We start from the raw sequence: 17,771 nt of genomic DNA on the forward strand, positions 1-17,771 counted from the left end.
CTGTCTCAGCCTCCTGAGTGGCTGTGACTACAGGCATGCACCCCTGTACCTAGCTAATTTTTATTTACTTATTTTTATTTTTTGTAGAGACAGTGTCTCACTATGTTGCCCAGGCTGGTCTTGAACTCCTGGCCTCAAGTGATCCTCCCACCTCAGCCTCCCCAAGTGCTGAGATTACAGGCATGAGCCACCACACCCAGCCCAAGGCATTTGTTTAATTGTTATTTTTATCAAAGTCATTCATGTACTTGGTTTAAATAATTAAATAAAAGACTACAAGGTTTATAATAAACAAAAGCTGTCTCCTGCCTTCACTTCTTATTCCCAAGCTCAGCCTCCAGAGTTAATGCCTTTCACTCTTGTAACTTGTTCCTCCTAAGATTTACTCTCGTGTTTCTAAAATCAATAGATTTGTCTGTTTGAAGCATTAGTTATTGACTCCACATGATGCAAGATAAGAATATAAAATTATTTTTTTCTTTTCCAAGACAGGATCTCACTCTCTTGCCCAAGCTGGAGTGCAGTGGTTCAATCATAGCTCACTGCAACCTCAAGCTCCTGGGCTCAAGCGATCCTCCTGGCTAAGCCTCGCAAGTAGCTAGGACTACAGGTGCATGCCACCACATCTGGCTGATTTTTTACATTTATTGTAGAGACAGGGTCTTGCCATGTCTTCCAGTTTGGTATTGAACTCCTGGGCTCAAACGATCCTCCTACATCAACTTCCTGAAGTGCTGGGATTATAGTTGTGAGCCATTGCGCCCGACCAAGAATATAAAATTCTTAATCCTCTACCTCCATTCTTCCATTACAGTTTCTTATAATTTTTGACTAAATCAGATTCAGTGTATACATTATTATATCTATGTAAATAGTGTTTACCACCGAGACAAGTGGTGTACAATAATTTTACTTTCAATCTTATTTAACTTTTTATTTTCCTGGAATCATTTTTCATTTGCTTTTTTTAAAAATATATATTGCTAGCATCAATTCTCTCAAATTCTTTGGACAACCTTGCAATGCTATTTATTTTCCAAATCATCAAATGCAATAGGAAATCTATCAGTTCCTATTTGTTTGTTTCCTGCTATATTAGTTCCTAAGGCTATCTTAACAAATTGCCACAAACTTGGTGGCTTAAAACAACAGAAATTTACTCTCTCACAGTTCTGGAGGCCAGAAGTCTGAAATCAAAGGGTTGGCAGGGTTGGTATCTTCTGGAGGCCCTAAGTCTGAAATCAAAGGGTTGGCAGGGTTGGTATCTTCTGGAGGCCCTGACAGAGGATCCGTCTCATATCTCATTCCTACCTTCTGGTGGTGGCTGGCAATGCTTGGCATTCCTTGGTTTGTAGTTGCATCAGCCCCATTCCTGCTTATGTCTTTATGTGGACTTCTTCCTCTGTGTCTTCTCTCTCTGTGTGTCTCTCATGGCCTTCTTATAAGGATGCCAATCATATTGGAGTAGTGGCCCACCATACTCCAGTATGACTTTATCTTAACCAATTATATCTGCAAAGACCCTATTTCCAAGTAAGGTTACAGTCTGAGGTGCTAGGTTGACATGAATTTTAGGGAGACACTATTCAACCTGGTATACTTGCCAGTGTTTTTTCTAGAGCTTTCTGCCTTCTTGCTTGACTTGGGCTGGCTGTTCTTCAGATTTGCTCAGCTCCCTTAGCTTTCACCTTTTTCCACAAATCCTGTTTCCTTTCTTTCCCGTCTCCCTGTCTTTGGTTTACTCTCTAGTTGTGTTGGAGCACATCCTCCAGTATCTGTCTAACCAAGAGCACCTGAAAGGAACATTTTTCTTATTGCATGTCTGAAGAGATCTTCGTTCAACCTTCACACCTAATTCATTATTTTGCTGGACATAAAACAAGTTGAAGGCCAGGCATGGTGGCTCACACCTCTAATCCCAGCAATTTGGGAGGCCGAGGTGGGCAGCTGACTTGAGGTCAGGAGTTTGAGACCATCCTGGCCAACCTGGTGAAACCCTGTCTCTACTAAAAATACAAAAATTAGCCAGGTGTGGTGGTGGGTGCCTGTAATCTCAGCTATTCAAGAGCCTGAGACAGGAGAATTGCTTGAACCCGGGTGGTGGAGATTGCAGAGAGCTGAGACCGCTGCACTCCAGCCTGGGCAACAGAGTGAGACTTCATCTCAAAAAAAAAAAAAAAAAAAGGTGAAAAATAATTTTCCCCAGAATTTTGAGGATCTTGTGTTTTGGCATCAGTGTTATGGGAAGTGCCATGCCATTTTGCTTCCTGAACTTTTTACTCCTTTCTACATAAGCTGCAGGATCTTCTCTCTGTGTTCTGAAATGTCACAGGGATGTGCTGTGATGCAGGTCTTTTTTCATCCTTTTTCCTGGCATACGGTGTCCCTTTCATCTGAAAATTCATGTCTTTCGCTTCTTGAAAATGTTCTTACGTTATCTATTTAATTGTTTTTTTTCCTTCTGTTTTTTTGTCTTCTGTTTTCTGAAACTCCCTTTAGTCTAATGTTGTACATCCTGGAACAACCTCTAATGTTTGAATTTCTTTTTCCTACTTTTCATTCCACTGTTGTTTATTCTGCTGAGAGATTCCTAGTCTTTATCTTCCAGCCCATCTATTGCATGTTTAATTGTGGTTATCATATGTTCCGTTCCTAAGCCCCCTTTCTTGTTCTCCGGGCACTCCCTGTTGACGGCATCCTGTTTGTGCCTTGTAGATGTGACCTTTTATCTCTCCGATGGCGTTCCTTAGTGTTGTTTTGTTCAAGTTCCTTCTGCTTCCTGTATGGTCTGTTTCCTCTTAGTTCCTTTTCTCTGATTGTTTTGGTCTTTGTCTTTTATGTAATAAGATGTTGGTGACCTTGGCTGTCTGTTCCTATTTAAGAATGAATCACTTCAGAGCCGGCTAATGGCTGTCGGGGGTGTGGGGTTTGTCTCTCAAGGGACACTGGGCTGGAAGTGTCGGGGGGTCCCCCCATGGCTATCTATAGGCCCTTTGTCTGGGGCTGTTCAGTTCCTCTAGAGAATCCTTTCATCTCCAGCATGCAGTGGCAGGGAGGTGGGCAGAGGGTAGAGGGCTGGGGTAGGGGTAGAAGCCTGTTCAGTAGAGGCCTGAAAACTGAGCGGCCCGGGAACCAGGGCTTTTACCATTCAGCTTGAGCATGTCCATTAGAAATAGAATCTGGTTTAAGTATTTCTGCTTAAAAAAAAAAAAGAATCTGAGCCATACATCTAGCTTAAAATTTTCTAGTAGCCACAATCAACACAGTAAAATGAAACAGGCAGTATTTGTTTCAATAATCTATTCTGTTCAACCCAATGTAACCAGAATAGTATCATTTCAATGTATAATCAGTATAAAAATTGGTAATGACATATTTTACATTCTTTTTCTTTTTTTTTTTTTTTTGAGATGGAGTTCCTCTCTTGTCACCCAGGCTGGAGTGCAGTGGCGCAATCTCGACTCACTGCAACCTCCGCCTCCCGGGTTCAAGCTATTCTCCCACCACAGCCTCCCGAGTAGCTGGGATTGCAGGTATGCGCCACCATGCCTGGCTAATTTTTGCTTTTTTAATAGAGACAGGGTTTCACCATGTTGGCCAGGCTGGTCTCGAACTCCTGACCTCAGTGATCCACCTGCCTCAGCCTCCCAAAGTGCTTAGATTACAGCCATGAACCACCACGTCTGGCCATATTTTACGTTCTTTTATTTGTACTAAGTCTTCAAAATCTGGTATCTATCTTGCACTTAGTACACAACTCAGTAGGGACCAGCCACATAACAGGTTCTCAAGAGCCACCTTGAGCACTGTTGTAGACCATCACTCTATTCCTGCTCAGCTGAGCACCCCCTCCGGCCCTCTGCTGGGCTGCAGCCCTGTTCTCCTTGGTTCAGTAATTCCAGAGAATAACTCTGTTGGAAGTTAACTATTCAGTCTTGTTAGGGTAGTGCTGGCCGCCTGGGGTGCTTATCTGTTTCTTATCCAGACTTCAAACCATCCTCCTGCCCCAGCCCCACCCTGCCACCTGCCTCCTGGGTACCGGGTGCCCTGGCCCTAGAGCATCCTTGGGTACTTCCCCAGCGGCATTGCCCCAGACAGCACTTCTGTTTCAGCTTCCTCTGCTCGGGACATCAGCTGCCACTCCTCTGCCAGCCTTCTATGTGCCTAAGCATGTTGCCATCTCTCCTCTACTCTGCCCTTCCTTCTCAGTCTTTGCCCTTATGGGCTTTTACCATTTCTATTTCTTTATTATCATTTTAGAGGGGCTTCAGGGGAAGTAGGGATAAATGTATAAGTTCAGTTTGCCATGTTTAACTAGAAGTCAGGAAATGTTGTTGTATTTTCTCTTCTAAATTCTTGTGGACTTGATCTCATCTCTAGTCCAAAACATGTTTTTGTTTAAACATGACAGTGGTGGCTTACCTTAGCTGTTAAACTGCCAAGCTTTTTACAAACCAATATTTGAATAAAATCAACGTTTCTTTCATGACCTGTGTCCACCCCTTCTCCACTTCCTCCTCCCCGCTGCATGTGGCCAGGCAGATCACTATGAGAAGGGGCTCTCCAGCTGCCTCCATGGGTCCATGAGCCTGCCCAGGAGTCCCAGCCCCTCTGTGCTTTGCAGTGGACCTCTGGAGTCTGGCCTGGGTTCCCAGGAGACCCCCTAACACCAATTAGCCTTTGGGATCCTTCTGATTCTGCCATAGTCCCCAGGGCATGCCCAGCACCCTTGAGGCACATGGTGCCACATCCACACAAGATGGCACAAGATGGCACAAGATGGCAGAGGGGTTTCTGTGAAAACCAAATCTTGGCACCTGCTCAGTAGCTGGGCTGGGGTAACCAATTGTCCTGTTCTGATATGTGTGCTGAAAATTGAGTCCTCTCTCCTCTGCCCCTCCCTTTATTTTTAATCCTCAGGTTCTCCAGCCATTTTTGTTGCTTTGTGGGCTATTGCCAGACACTTTCTGGAAGATGTTGGGTAAGCTAATGGAAGGAGGATAACAAGAATGTATCTGACATCGTCCAGCTTTTCAAACAGCATAGTTACTTCTTTGGAGCAATCTAGGAAAGGCCTTTTTCTCAAAGTAGAGGCCACAGATGAGTTCCCTGGACTGGGGCTCACTTCTTCCCAGGTGTGAGTTTCCAGGTGGGCTGAGCAACCTTGGCCACGCCCGCACTGTCCTGGCCTTCCTGTCTTCTTGCTGCCTGTCCACTCTGCGTGTGGGTCAGATGCCAGACAAGAGCTACGGGGCTCTAGGCAGGTGTTGCTCCATGGAGGAAACTCAAGGAAGGGCCAGCCCAGCTTTTTCTTCCTCCTGGGATCTCCCTCCTGGATGCCTCTCTACCCTTGGGTGTTTAGGAGCCCTGCAGAGCCAGGCTCTAAGGAAGTTGGGCATTGAGGGTGCCAGTGAGCCCAGGGGACGCACCTGGGAGTAGGTACATGGGAAGCAAGCTTGAAAGAAGCTGGGGAAGAGGAGAGGCAGCAGGGCAGCGGCGAGGCAGCGGGGCAGCATGGGAGTTGATTTCTCAGGGGCATAATGACACAACCAGGCCAATAAGTGGATGAGGTCGAATGAGACATCCAAGTGTCTATAGTCCAAGTTCAGCCTGAAATAATTGCTTCAAAGTAATTTTTGTATTGGGTGAATTCACTTTTTTAAAAAGTCTGGATTTTCAGCTTGTCTAGAAAAAAATGGAGAGGTCCTTTAACACGTTCCATTTTTCCTTGTGGCAAAAATAAGCTGGAGCAGAGCTGCGGCTGTCTTGGACAGGGCACATGCTTCCCAGTTTGCTAAGTACCCTCCAGGCCTGATGTCCCCAGATCCTGAGGTCTCGTGTCAGCCATCCACCACTTCTCTTACTGATGTCATCTTCCTGGCCTCTGTTGGTAGCTGAGTTTGCCACCGTGCTCGCTGGTGAATTCTGACAGTGAGCTAACTTTTGGAGCTGGGAGTCTCCTGGCTCTCAGGTTCTCGCAGGGAGACAGGTGGCCACTCCTTCAGCCCCAGCAGTGCTCCTGGGTGGCAGGAAAGGGGGGTAGTTCTAATGGTGCTGGGCACACCACTGCAGGGGCTCAGTGCCACAAACATGGGTCCTTCATACCAAGGGCCACCTGAGGGAACATGTCCTTGCTGGTTAGTCCAGCTCCCACTCGTAACCATGCCCAGCTGTCCCTCCCTTAGGTGCTGGGACATCAATGCCAACGCATCCATCTGGTGGATCATTCGTGGGCCTGTGATCCTCTCCATCCTGGTGAGTGGCCCTCCTCTCCCTAGCTGGGGATCAGTGGGAGAGACGGAAATGGTGACCAGCCCACAGGGGCAGAGGGTGGAAGGACAGGGCTCCCTGCAGGTGCCAGGAGGGATAAACCACAGTGTTTGTGAGGTTGGTGAGCAGCGTGGAGTGTGGAAGCTCTGCCCCCTACAGAATGTGTGGGAGTGGGGTGAGGGCTGAGCTGGAGGCAAGAACCTGCAAACCTGGTTCTTTCTCACGAGTAGCAGCTCAAGTGTGGTGAGCAGAGCTCCTTGTTCTAAACTGGCTGGCTCCCATTGGCCTGAAATTCCACCTTCACTGGTTCAGACCTGTGGGCCTTGAGCATTTTTCTAGGGATTTGCTTGTTAACCTGGGATGAATCACTAAGCTGAGATCACTGAAGTGGGCGGGAGTGCAGATCAGGGAAGCTCAGTGGGGCCATGGTCTTGAGACTTTGCAGTGCTGCGAATGGGTTCAGGCCGGGAGGGGCGGCCCCAGGGAAGAGATGCTGGGTGACCATCTTGGATAGGAGCTTGCGGGTGTCAACCCTGGTGGCCCTTTTGAATCACCTGGGAGCTTTTAAAAAATACTGATAGCTATCGATTCCATTTCTTTTTCTGGCAAGAGGGCTGGGTACTGGTCCCCAGGCGATTCTGCTCCGTGCCGGGGTAGAGTCCTGTAGCCCAGCCCATGGGTATGGTTCAGCATAGGGGGACAGAGGAGGGAAGGCACATGGGGACACACGGGAATCATCTCTCATGGATGGAAGCAGTCCCTTGGCTGGAAGTAACGTCCACACGGACTGCCCAGGGATGCCCAAGGCTGCAGAACCAGTTGAAAGTGAGTGCCCTGTGCAGGCTCGCCAGCGTGGGGTAGGGGTAGAGGGCACGGGACAGGGCCCCTTCTCTTCCAGTAGCTGCCTGGGTGGCATCTTGGGATTGGTTGAGAGGAGAGGACCATTCCATGACAACCTTCTTTTATTCTTTTTAAATTATATAATCTGAGCAAAAAATGCAAAATACAAAATGTTTGTTTTGGTTTTACTTTTTGAGACAGGGTCTCACTCTGTTACCCAGTCTGGAGCGCAGTGGCGCAATCATGACTCACTGCAACCTCCACCTCCTGGGCTCAGGTAACCTCCACATCAGCCTCCCGAGTAGCTGGGACTAAAGGCTCCCACCACCACGCCTAGCTAATTTTTTGTAGAGATGAGCTTTCACTGTGTTGCCCAGGCTGGTCTTGAACTCCTGGACTCGAGTGATCTGCCCGCCTCAGCCTCCCAAAGTGCTGAAATTGCAGGCGTGAACCACTGTGCCTGGCACAAAATGTATTTTTTAAAAAGGAAAGAAAAAAGTCATTCATCATTCTCCCAGCTACGTATATGTTACGACCATATGTTTTCCTTCCTATCTTCTTCTTTGAGCAGACATACTTTTCTTTTTCGAAATCCTTAATTAGGTTTTTGGTTTTTTGTTTTTCACTTAGCAATAGATGTGAGCTTTCCTGTTTGATGTGGAATTCCTTGACAAACTGATTTGCCATGGCTTCATAATATCATGCTGGAGGCTGTTTCCTCATTTAGTTAAGCAAGCCCTGCTGTTATTCTGGGACTTGGACAGCCCAGCCCAGGACAACCCTGGATGAAAGACGGCCAGCTCTAGTGTCCAGGGCTGGTTTCAGAGGACTGTGATTTATTCAGCAATTGAGGATGCTGGATGAGCACTCCTGATTCAAAATATCTCCCAACCAACCTAGCATGGGGCCTGGAATTCCACTATTTAAAAATAGACTCATTCTTGGGACCTTAAAGACTTTCTTTCTCTTTCTTTCTTTCTCTTTCTTTCTTTCTTTCTTTCTTTCTTTCTTTCTTTCTTTCTTTCTTTCTTTCTTTCTTTCTCTTTCTTTCTTTCTTTCTTTCTTTCTTTCTTTCTTTCTTTCTTTCTTTCTTTCTTTCTTTCTTTCTTCTTTCTTTCCCCTTCCTTCCTTCCTTCCTTCCTTCCTTCCTTCCTTCCTTCCTTCCTTCCTTCCCTCCCTCCCTCCCTCCCTCCCTCCCAGTGCTCCCTATTAAATACAAATGTAAGGCAAACAAAATTAAACTAAATAGCCTTCATGAGTTGACAGCATGCATAGCCAGCTTACAACAAGATGCATAAACAAGTTGCAGAGAAGCAGGGTTCCCCGAAAAGCAGTGCTGGGCCAGGAGTCCTAGACAGCCACTAATCCTGTGTCTTTTGGCAAGCGCTCCCAGGCCCCAGGCTGCTTGTGTAAGAAATGCGGGTGTAAGGCTGGGTGATTCCACTGATCCCTGCTGCTATAAAATGGCTGGAGCAGGTGTGTGAGGGAGGGAGAGATGCTACCATGTGGGCAACTTCCTAATGTTGTTGGCACTGGGCAATGGGGTTGGGGGAGGGGACACCAAAATGAATAAAAAGACTGCGTTCCTGTCCTTCAGGAAGTTACAATTGAATTGGCAGATAAGTAGGCACATACATGTTTGACAGACACATGCATTTGACCTTTCAAGATATTTTGTCTCCCAATCATAGTTCGCAAGAAAAAAGAGACATTTTAAGTGCTCTTACACAGTAATATTATCCCTAAATACAGTAAATCAGGAAAGGGAAGTAATCAAGGGTGGCTTTTGAAGCTGGCGATTGAGCTGCAAACTGGTCCTCACACCAGCAGCTTCAGCATCACCTGGGAGCTTGTTAAAAATAGTCATTCTTGGGCCCCACGCCAGACTTACTGAACCATAACCTGTGGGGTTAGAGCCCAGGAATGGGTACCCTAAATTTTGAGAATCACTGCTGTAAAGGCAGTCAGTCAGCTTTGGCATTGTATTACCTGGGAGCTTGTTAGAAATGCAGAATCTCAGGTCCACCCCAAACCTGCATTTTAACAATATCCCCAGGGGCTTCCAGTGATCTGCAAGGGTGAGTGATCTGCCCTGCAACTGAGCAGACCTTGGAGCTCCTGCAGCCCAGGGGCAGGAGGGAGTGCTGCCTCCAGCCATGGACTCTAAGTGTTTCATCAGGACTGGGGGTGGGGAGGGGATGGAGAGGAGGGGCAGCAGTGGTGAGCCATCCTGGCTGTGGTGTCTGCAATGTCTTCTCTGCCCTCAGGTCCAGGGGACAGGGCCAGGAGGGGTGGTTGGAAAAGCAAGATACCTTCAGCCCCACCTCTGCCTTGTGTTTTGCAGATTAATTTCATCCTTTTTATAAACATTCTAAGGATCCTGATGAGAAAACTTAGAACCCAAGAAACAAGAGGAAATGAAGTCAGCCATTATAAGTAAGTGAAGGGCAAAGACTGAGGCATGGTCAGTCAGCAAGCATTTACAGAGTACCTACTGTTTACTCAACTGGTGCTAGCTATTGGAGATGGAGGAAAAGTTGTAGATCTAGTCGTAAGAAGTTTACCAGGTACATGGGGGCGGTTGGGGGGAATGGTCTGATTTTAGAGCCTCACACACTGTATGGGGGTGGAAACACTAAGAAATCTCAGGCAGGAAGCCTGAAGGCAGAGAGATCTTATCCTTGGGGCAAGGCTAGGGAGTCTCCACATGGGCTTCAAAGACTGAAATTCACACAAATGTGTGTAGGTACGGTATGTGTATTTTTCAGAGGAGGATGACCTTCGGTTTCATCAGATTTTAGGGAAGTGTGTGATCCAAAAACACTTAGGAACTTTCAAATGTTAAAGAGAAATACGTTCATTCTCTAGGGCTTCAATAACAAAATATCACAGACTAGGTGGCTTCAACAGCTGATATGTATTTTCTCAGAGTTCTGGAGGCTGAAAGTCCAAGATCAGGGTGTCGACAGGTTTGGTTTCTTCTGAAGCCTTTCTTGCTGTGTCCTCACAGGGTCTTTGCTCTGTGTGTGGGCATCCCTGATGTCCCTCTGTGTGTCCATATTTCCTCTTCTAAGGACACCAGTTGATTTGATTAGGCCCCACTCCATCCTTGTTGTAACTTAGCCTCCTCTTTCAAGACCTTTCTCCAAATGCAGTCACATTCTGAGATACTGGGGGCTAGGGCTTCAGTGTAAAAATTTGGCAGTGGGTGTGGACATAATTCAGCCCATAAATTATATTAAAGACAAATTAGCGGCCAGGCGCGGTGGCTCACGCCTGTAATCCCAGCACTTTGGGAGGCCAAGGTGGGCAGATCACTTGAGGTCAGGAGTTCGAGACCAGCCTGGTCAAGATGGTGAAACCTTGTCTCTACTAAAAACACAAAAATTAGCCAGGCGTGATGGAGGGCGCCTGTAATCTCAGCTACTTGGGAGGCTGAGATAGGAGAATCGCTTGAACCCGGGAGGCAGAGGTTGCAGTGAGCCGAGATCGTGCCAGTGCACTCCTGCCTGCACGACACAGCAAGACTCTGTCTCAAAAAGAAAAAGAAAACAAAACAAAAACAGGACAAATTAATGTCCCCCAGAGACCTTCTCCATGGTGTTTTGTGTTTTGAGACTCTGACAGTGGCTCAGATTACTTGGTATCAGATTCCTGGGGACCTGGGATAAAGTTGCCAGGTAAAATACAGGATGCCCAGTTACATTTGAATCTTGGATAAACAACAAATCGTTTTTCAATATTTATACCCCCACATGGCGTCTATTGTTTATCTGAAATTCAAATTTAACTGGGGATTCTGTATTTTTATTTGCTAAGTTTGGCAACCCTAATCTGGGAAGAAAATACAAGAATTTATCCTTATAGGTATTTATTATCTAGCAAATGAGAAAGCTGGCTTTGCTTGTATGATGTTAGACATAGAGCAGCAGTGATATAGGCACGTAATTTATAAATGAAGTTAATGGTGTAGGTACCGTTTTTTTTTCTTTTTACTGATGGAGGTGCATGATCAGAAAGTTTGGGGCTTTGCCATGAGTCAAAAATTGTTGCATCTGAGTGATGGATATGTGGGAGTTAGAAATTTTCAAAATAAAAAATGAAAACAAAAAGTTTGGGGTACTGCTAGCCAGCCTCAGCAGTCAGTCCCGAGCTGGGGAGTGGCACAGCTGTGTGCCCACAGGAGGAGAAAGGGCGCAGGGAGGCAGAGTAGAGGCTACAGCCTCTCTGTGTCCCCAGGCGCCTGGCCAGGTCCACTCTCCTGCTGATCCCCCTCTTTGGCATCCACTACATCGTCTTCGCCTTCTCCCCAGAGGACGCTATGGAGATCCAGCTGTTTTTTGAACTGGCCCTTGGCTCATTCCAGGTAAGCTTCCAGGACTGGGGCTGCCAGCTGAAAAGAGGAGTTCTCTCTGTCCTTCGGGAGAAGTGGAGGGCGTAGCGACTGCGAGCCAGATGCCTTATCTGGCAGAGACCCAGGGGAAGAAGGGGTCAGACCTGACAGTGCTACAGGTCCCTGGTCCCCATAAGTCAAATGGGGGTGGGAGATAAAACTAAGAGAGACGGAGAGACTGACTTCAGGGAGAATAAAAAGGAAAAGTAGCCCCAGTACACTATATTGTACAACTCTCAATAGCATCTACGTGGTCAAAATAACGTAAGCGCAGATGGCCAAGTCATCAAACACTGGGGCGGGCCGTGCAGGAGTGTGGGGCGGGTGTTTGGAAGACAACACTGTCCTCATCTTCACACTGGGAAGTCCATGGAAAATGCCCTAGACTGAAAACTCCTCAAGTGGTGACATCAGCATATTTTTTAGAAGCAGTTAAGAGAGTTTCAAGGAGTAGTCGCATCTGAGGAACAGGAAGTGAGGGTGGGGTGTCAGGAGGCTGCTGGTTCTGTAACAGGAATCCTTCGATTCTCTGAAACCATGTGCATATGCAAATTATTAAAACTAAAAACTGACTTTAAAAAATAAAGTGAGGTGGAAAATCACGTACCTACTAATTCAACAAGATGTTGTGAAGTTAAAAAAAAAGCAACAACAGTAAACGGGTTTGGACAGAGGGGGCCTGAACATGAATCCCAAACTTCACAATGCCGTTTGTTTATTTACTCAGAGCTATTTCCTTCCAAAAATAATGCAATGTCGCTTTTGGGAAAAACATACAAAGGACAAAAAAATAAGTAGATGAAGGATCAGTGAAAAAAAGAATATACAACTGGTTGGGTTGCTACACAGAAACAAATATGATAAAGTTCTATACAGGAGGGAGAGATGGGTCGTAAGTGTGATAGGGAGCTTCCCAGTAGCCAAAGCAAAGACAAAACAATTGTTTCAAAATTTCGCATATCCATAAGACAAAATCAAACTAACGGCCGGGAGAAGCCAGTGCTTATAGGCTCTAGGGCCTGAGACAAAATTCTCCCAGGCAGTTTTTTTAAAGGACGTAGTCCTTAACAACATTTCCACGGTAGGGCCATATTGTCCAGCCAAGCTTTCACTGGGGTGGCCTCGTCCTGCAAGCAGGTCTCAAACCCTCCCCTCATCCCTACAGCTCTGTTCAGGGTAGGGTCTTCCTGTTACTTACAGGTTCCAGGGAGGATGCCTCACTGGGGACCCATCACTGAGTGGAGTCAGGTCCTGTCCTACCCACACCTTCAGACCACACCCTTCTCTAAGCTGGCCCTCTGCCCAGTAGCCCCTGTCAGTGTCCTAGACCTCGAGAGAACTCAGCCTCTGGCTTAATCCAGGATTCTTTTCCTCTCGGCCTGGGGGCCAGGGAACTAGCTTTCCCCACAACTGCTGTTGTAACGTCCAGGGAGGCTGGGCACATAATGGCCCATCTAGCAGGTAGAGGATTTGAGGACCAGTCGGGTGGAAGGACTTGACCTGGCTCAGAAAAGGGACCATGCTGAGAGCTTGGACCCGGGTCTGCCTGGCCATGGATGGGGACTTCCTGTCCCTCAGAGTTGGGGCTAATAGTTGGGACTGTAGACTACCTCTCTGGGAAAATGTCTTGTCAAGAGAAAACCAAAAGCACTTTCCTGATGTTCTCATAGGAATGTTGATGAAGAAAAAGGATCTTTTAAAGTTTTATACATATATATGTACATATATATATATATTCTTATATATACACACACATATGAGAGAATGTTTTTCATATACAAAAGTGAAGAGAATAGGACAATGAACCCCATTACCTATCCCCAACCTCAGCAGTATCCACTCATGGCCTGTCTTATTTCATCTCTGTCCCTACCTACTACACCTATCTTTTTAAGTAAATTCAAAACATCATGTTATTTCATCTGCAAAGAGTTTAGTATGCATTTCTAAAAGACAGGGCTTAAAGAAGAACACATACAACTGTAATAAACCATCACTGTCATATACTCTTTAAAAATGTATTTACGGCCGGGCGCGGGGGCTCATGCCTGTAATCCTAGCACTTTGGGAGGCCAAGGCAGGCGAATTGCCTGAGCTCAGGAGTTCGAGACCAGCCTGGGCAACATGGTGAAACCCTGTCTCTACTAAAATACAAAAAATTAGCCAGGCATGGCGGTGTGTGCCTGTAGTCCCAGTTACTCGGGAGACTGAGGCAAGAGAACTGCTTGAAACTGGGAGGCAGAGGTTGCAGTGAGCCGAGGTCGCACCACTGCACTCCAGCCTGGGTGACAGAGCGAGACTCCATTTACAAAAAAAAAAAAATGTATTCACTCTGAGTGTATAAATAATGCTTGCTTATTGTGAATAATTTGGGAAATAAGGAAAAGTTTTTCAAAAAAAGAAAAATAATAAGAAACAAATCTAGAACGTCATAACCCAGAAATAACTTCTGTTAAAATGTTGGTGTGTTTACTTCCGTCTCTTTTCTTTCCACAAAGACACACACACACATAATTGGGATCATGATGTGTATGGTTTTGTGTCTTGCCTGTTTTGTTTAATTCTCTATCATGCCCATCACGAACATTTCTTCATGTCATTAAAATTCTTCAAAGTCTTCATTCTTAATGATTGCAGAATCACGGTGGAAATTAGTAAACTTGCTGGCTTGTGTGAGGCCTGACCTATATACACTGGAGCACAGCTAACTCCCTCCCCTGAACATTGAAAATGTGTCCTTGGACCCTAGGGCAGCAGAGGCCAGGCAACCCTAGCCCATGCAATGGGCAGCATCTTCGGCCTGCTCGTGGCTCTGCGCCAAGCACACAGAGCTCCAGGCATGCCTAAACCCCTCCGTGCCTCAGTTTCCTCGCGTGTGAGGTGAAGATCCTCCCACCTGCTTCCAAGGGCTTTGGCGAGGTTAAATGAAGCACCTGGGACCTACAATTACTCAGGCCTAGCTGTGCTCCGATCCAAGTCTGTTTTATTTCAAAGCCTGCCTTGAAGTGCCTTTTACTCCCTCTCTGACAGTAGTTCCCGGACCATGATGCCCGTTTTTTGGAACTGTGTGGTGATCTTTAAAAGCTGCTGATGCCCCCAGCTACTGGGATCTGGGGAGTGCAACCTGGATAAAAGGTCCCAGGTGATTCTAATGTGCAGCAAAACTTGGAAACCGATGCCCTGAGTGTTTCTGCCCCTCAAATAGTCCCCAGTCTATGTGGCAGTCATTGATACCTGAAATTCTAAAGCAAACCCTTCCAGCTTCGCCACTAACTCTTTTTAAAATGCCAATATCCCTGAGAAGTTGTACATATTAAGCCCACCATCGATGAGCTGATTCATCACCCTTTGAGGTCCTTTCCAAAATCGTAAGTAGCTACAGGCAGGCCTGGGTGGGACTAGGGAGGAGGAGTTGGGCTATCTGAGATCAGTCCTCTGAGTGGGGAGGGCAGGCCCGTAAGGGAGAGAAGGGTGGCCTGAGGTGGGTCCCTGAGAAAGGAGAGGGGCAGGGCGAATGTGCCGCAGACACTGCTTCCTGCTGATCTGGAGGCCTCTTAGGCTCCAAGCAGGCACCCCAGCCTGGAGTCCCTCCCCTGACAGAGCTCCACACCAGGATCCTGGGGGCACCATCAGGAAATCAGGAGCTCCAAATACCAGGGAGGGAGGGTCTTACAGGCACAGACCTTGCCACACCAGGGAACATAAAACTCTGAGCATGGAGGTGCACTCACCTGTCCATTAAGCAGGGAGGTCCAACCCTGCTCACCGCTGGCTGGCCGGGACCTGTACATAGTTTGTTCTGCCTACATGTTTGTTTTTCAATTTGAATTAGTTATCTACATTTAAACATATTCAGATTTCCAGCTTATCTTGAAATAAGACCACACAGGGCCCAGGGTCTCACCCTGGGCAGCCTGCACTCCTCCTGGCAGAGTGGGTGCACTTCAGGTGCCACCCATCCCTGTGGCTCCCGGGTGAGCTTCCTGAGCCCAGCTGGCTGGGTTAGCAGCCCCTACTGACCTGTCCCTGATGCCACATGTGTTCAAAAGGGAGCCCACCCTTGGCTGCAAGGAGTTCACAGTTTATGCTGGATGAGCCAGCATAGCCAGGGGCACCGTGGGCAGCCCACAAGAGGTAGCCTAATTCCCAGTGAGGCAAGAGAGGTGGGGAAATGAGCCTGTAGCTGGTGATTAAGAGACCTGGGGAGGGTACAGCTGGCCAGCTGGTCCAGGCCGCATGCTGAGCATCTCTGCTAACCCTGCTACCTCTGTTCTTCTGGCAGGGACTGGTGGTGGCCGTCCTCTACTGCTTCCTCAACGGGGAGGTGAGTAGTCTTGGGTCACCCAGGTACCCAGGAGAGCTCCTAGCCATTGGTTTCTGGGTCAGAAGGAGCTACCTGTGAGGGGTGGTAGGAAGGGGGATGGGAAGGGTCAGAGGGAGTCCTGGGTCTGGTGGCAGGTGGCTTGGCCAGTTCTTTTAGGAGTCTGAGTTTGCTTAATGGGAGCAACAGAATCACCTGGAAGGCTTGTTAAAACCGTGGCTGGACCCTGTTCCTAGTTTCTCCTTCCACAGAAATAAATTCTGTAGGTCTGGACTGGGGTCTGAGAAAGTGTTTTTTAACAAGCACTCCTGGTGCCAATGTTGATCTGTTCAGCAAATGCAGGAGGAAAGTTGGGCAGAATCCGGGTTCCTGACTGCCCTGCTGCTTGCTTAATGGGTGATCTCAGTCACTGCCCTGCTCTGGGCCTCAGTCTGCCCATATGTAAAATGGGTGACTCAGAACTGTCTGCAGCTCAATCCTTACGGACCTCCAGACAAGCACTGACTCCTTGGGAGACTGCACACTCACTTTGAGGACTCGACCCTCACACAGAGCATTTGGGTCAGGACCCCAGGCTCTGGGCATACAGTGCTATGAAGTTAACATGAGCTAAGCCTTCCTGTGACTACTGACCATCTATCTGGTTTGTCGCACTTGAATGGGAATGACCTTTGATGTTTCCCAAAAATCAAACATCAAGCCTAGTTTCAAAGGTTCAGCTGCTGCAGCTGGGAATTGTGAAGGAAATTTACAAAGAGAAACTCCCTAGGTCCCAGATAAGTTCTGAGCTTGGGTGGCTTCATGGGAATAAGTGGGGACCCATCTTAAATCACTTAAAATCACTGGGGACCCATCACTGAGTGGAGTCAGGTCTTGCCCTACCCACACCTTCAGACCACACCCTCCTCTAAGCTGGCCCTTTGCCCAGTAGCCCCTGTCAATGCCCCAGACCTTCAGAGAACTCAGCCTCTGGCTTAATCCAGGATTGTTTTCCTCTCAGCCTGGGGGCCAGGGAGCTAGCTTTCCCCACCACTGCTCTTGTAACATCAAGGACACACACTTGTCCCAAGGTGCCCAAGTCCTTTCTTCAAGACACGATGTAATGAGATTGCAGGTGCACGTGCCCAGGAGAGAGGGGACCCTCAGTAACTACTGGACATTGGGGCTGGAAACGGTCAATCTGGGTGGCCTGCAGGCTAGGGGACAGGGCAGCTGGGCAGGAGTGGCAGGGCCTGTGTGGAGTCACTGGGGGAGTGAGCGGGGCTCTAGGCACAGAACTGTCCTCTCCTCCTGGGCTGATGGCTGGCCTTCCGGGCAGGTGCAGCTGGAAGTTCAGAAGAAGTGGCAGCAGTGGCACCTCCGTGAGTTCCCACTGCACCCCGTGGCCTCCTTCAGCAACAGCACCAAGGCCAGCCACTTGGAGCAGAGCCAGGGCACCTGCAGGACCAGCATCATCTGAGAGGCTGGAGCAGGGTCACCCACGGACAGAGACCAAGACAGGTCCTGAGAAGGCTGGGCACTGCTGCGGGACAGCCAGTCTTCCCAGCAGACACCCTTTGCCCTCCTTCAGCTGAAGATGCCCCTCCTCAGGCCTTGGACTCTTCCGAAGGGATGTGGGGCACTGTGGGGCAGGACAAGGGCCTGGGATTTGGTTTGTTTGCTCTTCTGGGAAGAGAAGTTCAGGGGTCCCAGAAAGGGACAGGGAAATAAATGGTGCCTGGGACGAGATTCAATCTATATTTGTCCATCCTTTTGCCTTGACACAAGGTGAGGGTGTATGCTCTTGCCTGCTCCCAGTGCCTTCCTGTAGGAGGAGGGCTCTTCCCTGGTCCCCCAGCTCAGTTACTCAGGGACCAGATTAGAAGGCCCAGCCAACACGAAATGTTTGCCCTTGGCGGATCCTGTCTGTCTCCTACTGTAATTCACCTGGTTAGTAGCTCTCACCCA

The 17,771-nt window shown here is 47.9% G+C and overlaps 1 protein-coding gene across 1 annotated transcript in view; it reads left to right on the forward strand.

Moving 5' to 3' along the window:
* SCTR (secretin receptor) overlaps positions 1–17,557 on the forward strand; it is a 76,033-nt gene extending 58,476 nt beyond the window's left edge. Inside the window, exons 8-13 of the mRNA XM_055262143.1 lie at positions 4,921–4,981; positions 6,186–6,255; positions 9,455–9,546; positions 11,350–11,476; positions 15,786–15,827; positions 17,143–17,557. Coding sequence (XP_055118118.1) covers positions 4,921–4,981; positions 6,186–6,255; positions 9,455–9,546; positions 11,350–11,476; positions 15,786–15,827; positions 17,143–17,283 — 533 coding nt within the window. The 3' untranslated portion in view covers positions 17,284–17,557. The remainder of the gene's footprint in view (positions 1–4,920; positions 4,982–6,185; positions 6,256–9,454; positions 9,547–11,349; positions 11,477–15,785; positions 15,828–17,142) is intronic.
* Positions 17,558–17,771: the final 214 nt, after the last annotated feature.

The sequence above is a fragment of the Symphalangus syndactylus genome, chromosome 22 (assembly GCF_028878055.3).
Source record: "Symphalangus syndactylus isolate Jambi chromosome 22, NHGRI_mSymSyn1-v2.1_pri, whole genome shotgun sequence".
Classification (NCBI taxonomy): Eukaryota; Metazoa; Chordata; class Mammalia; order Primates; family Hylobatidae; genus Symphalangus; species Symphalangus syndactylus.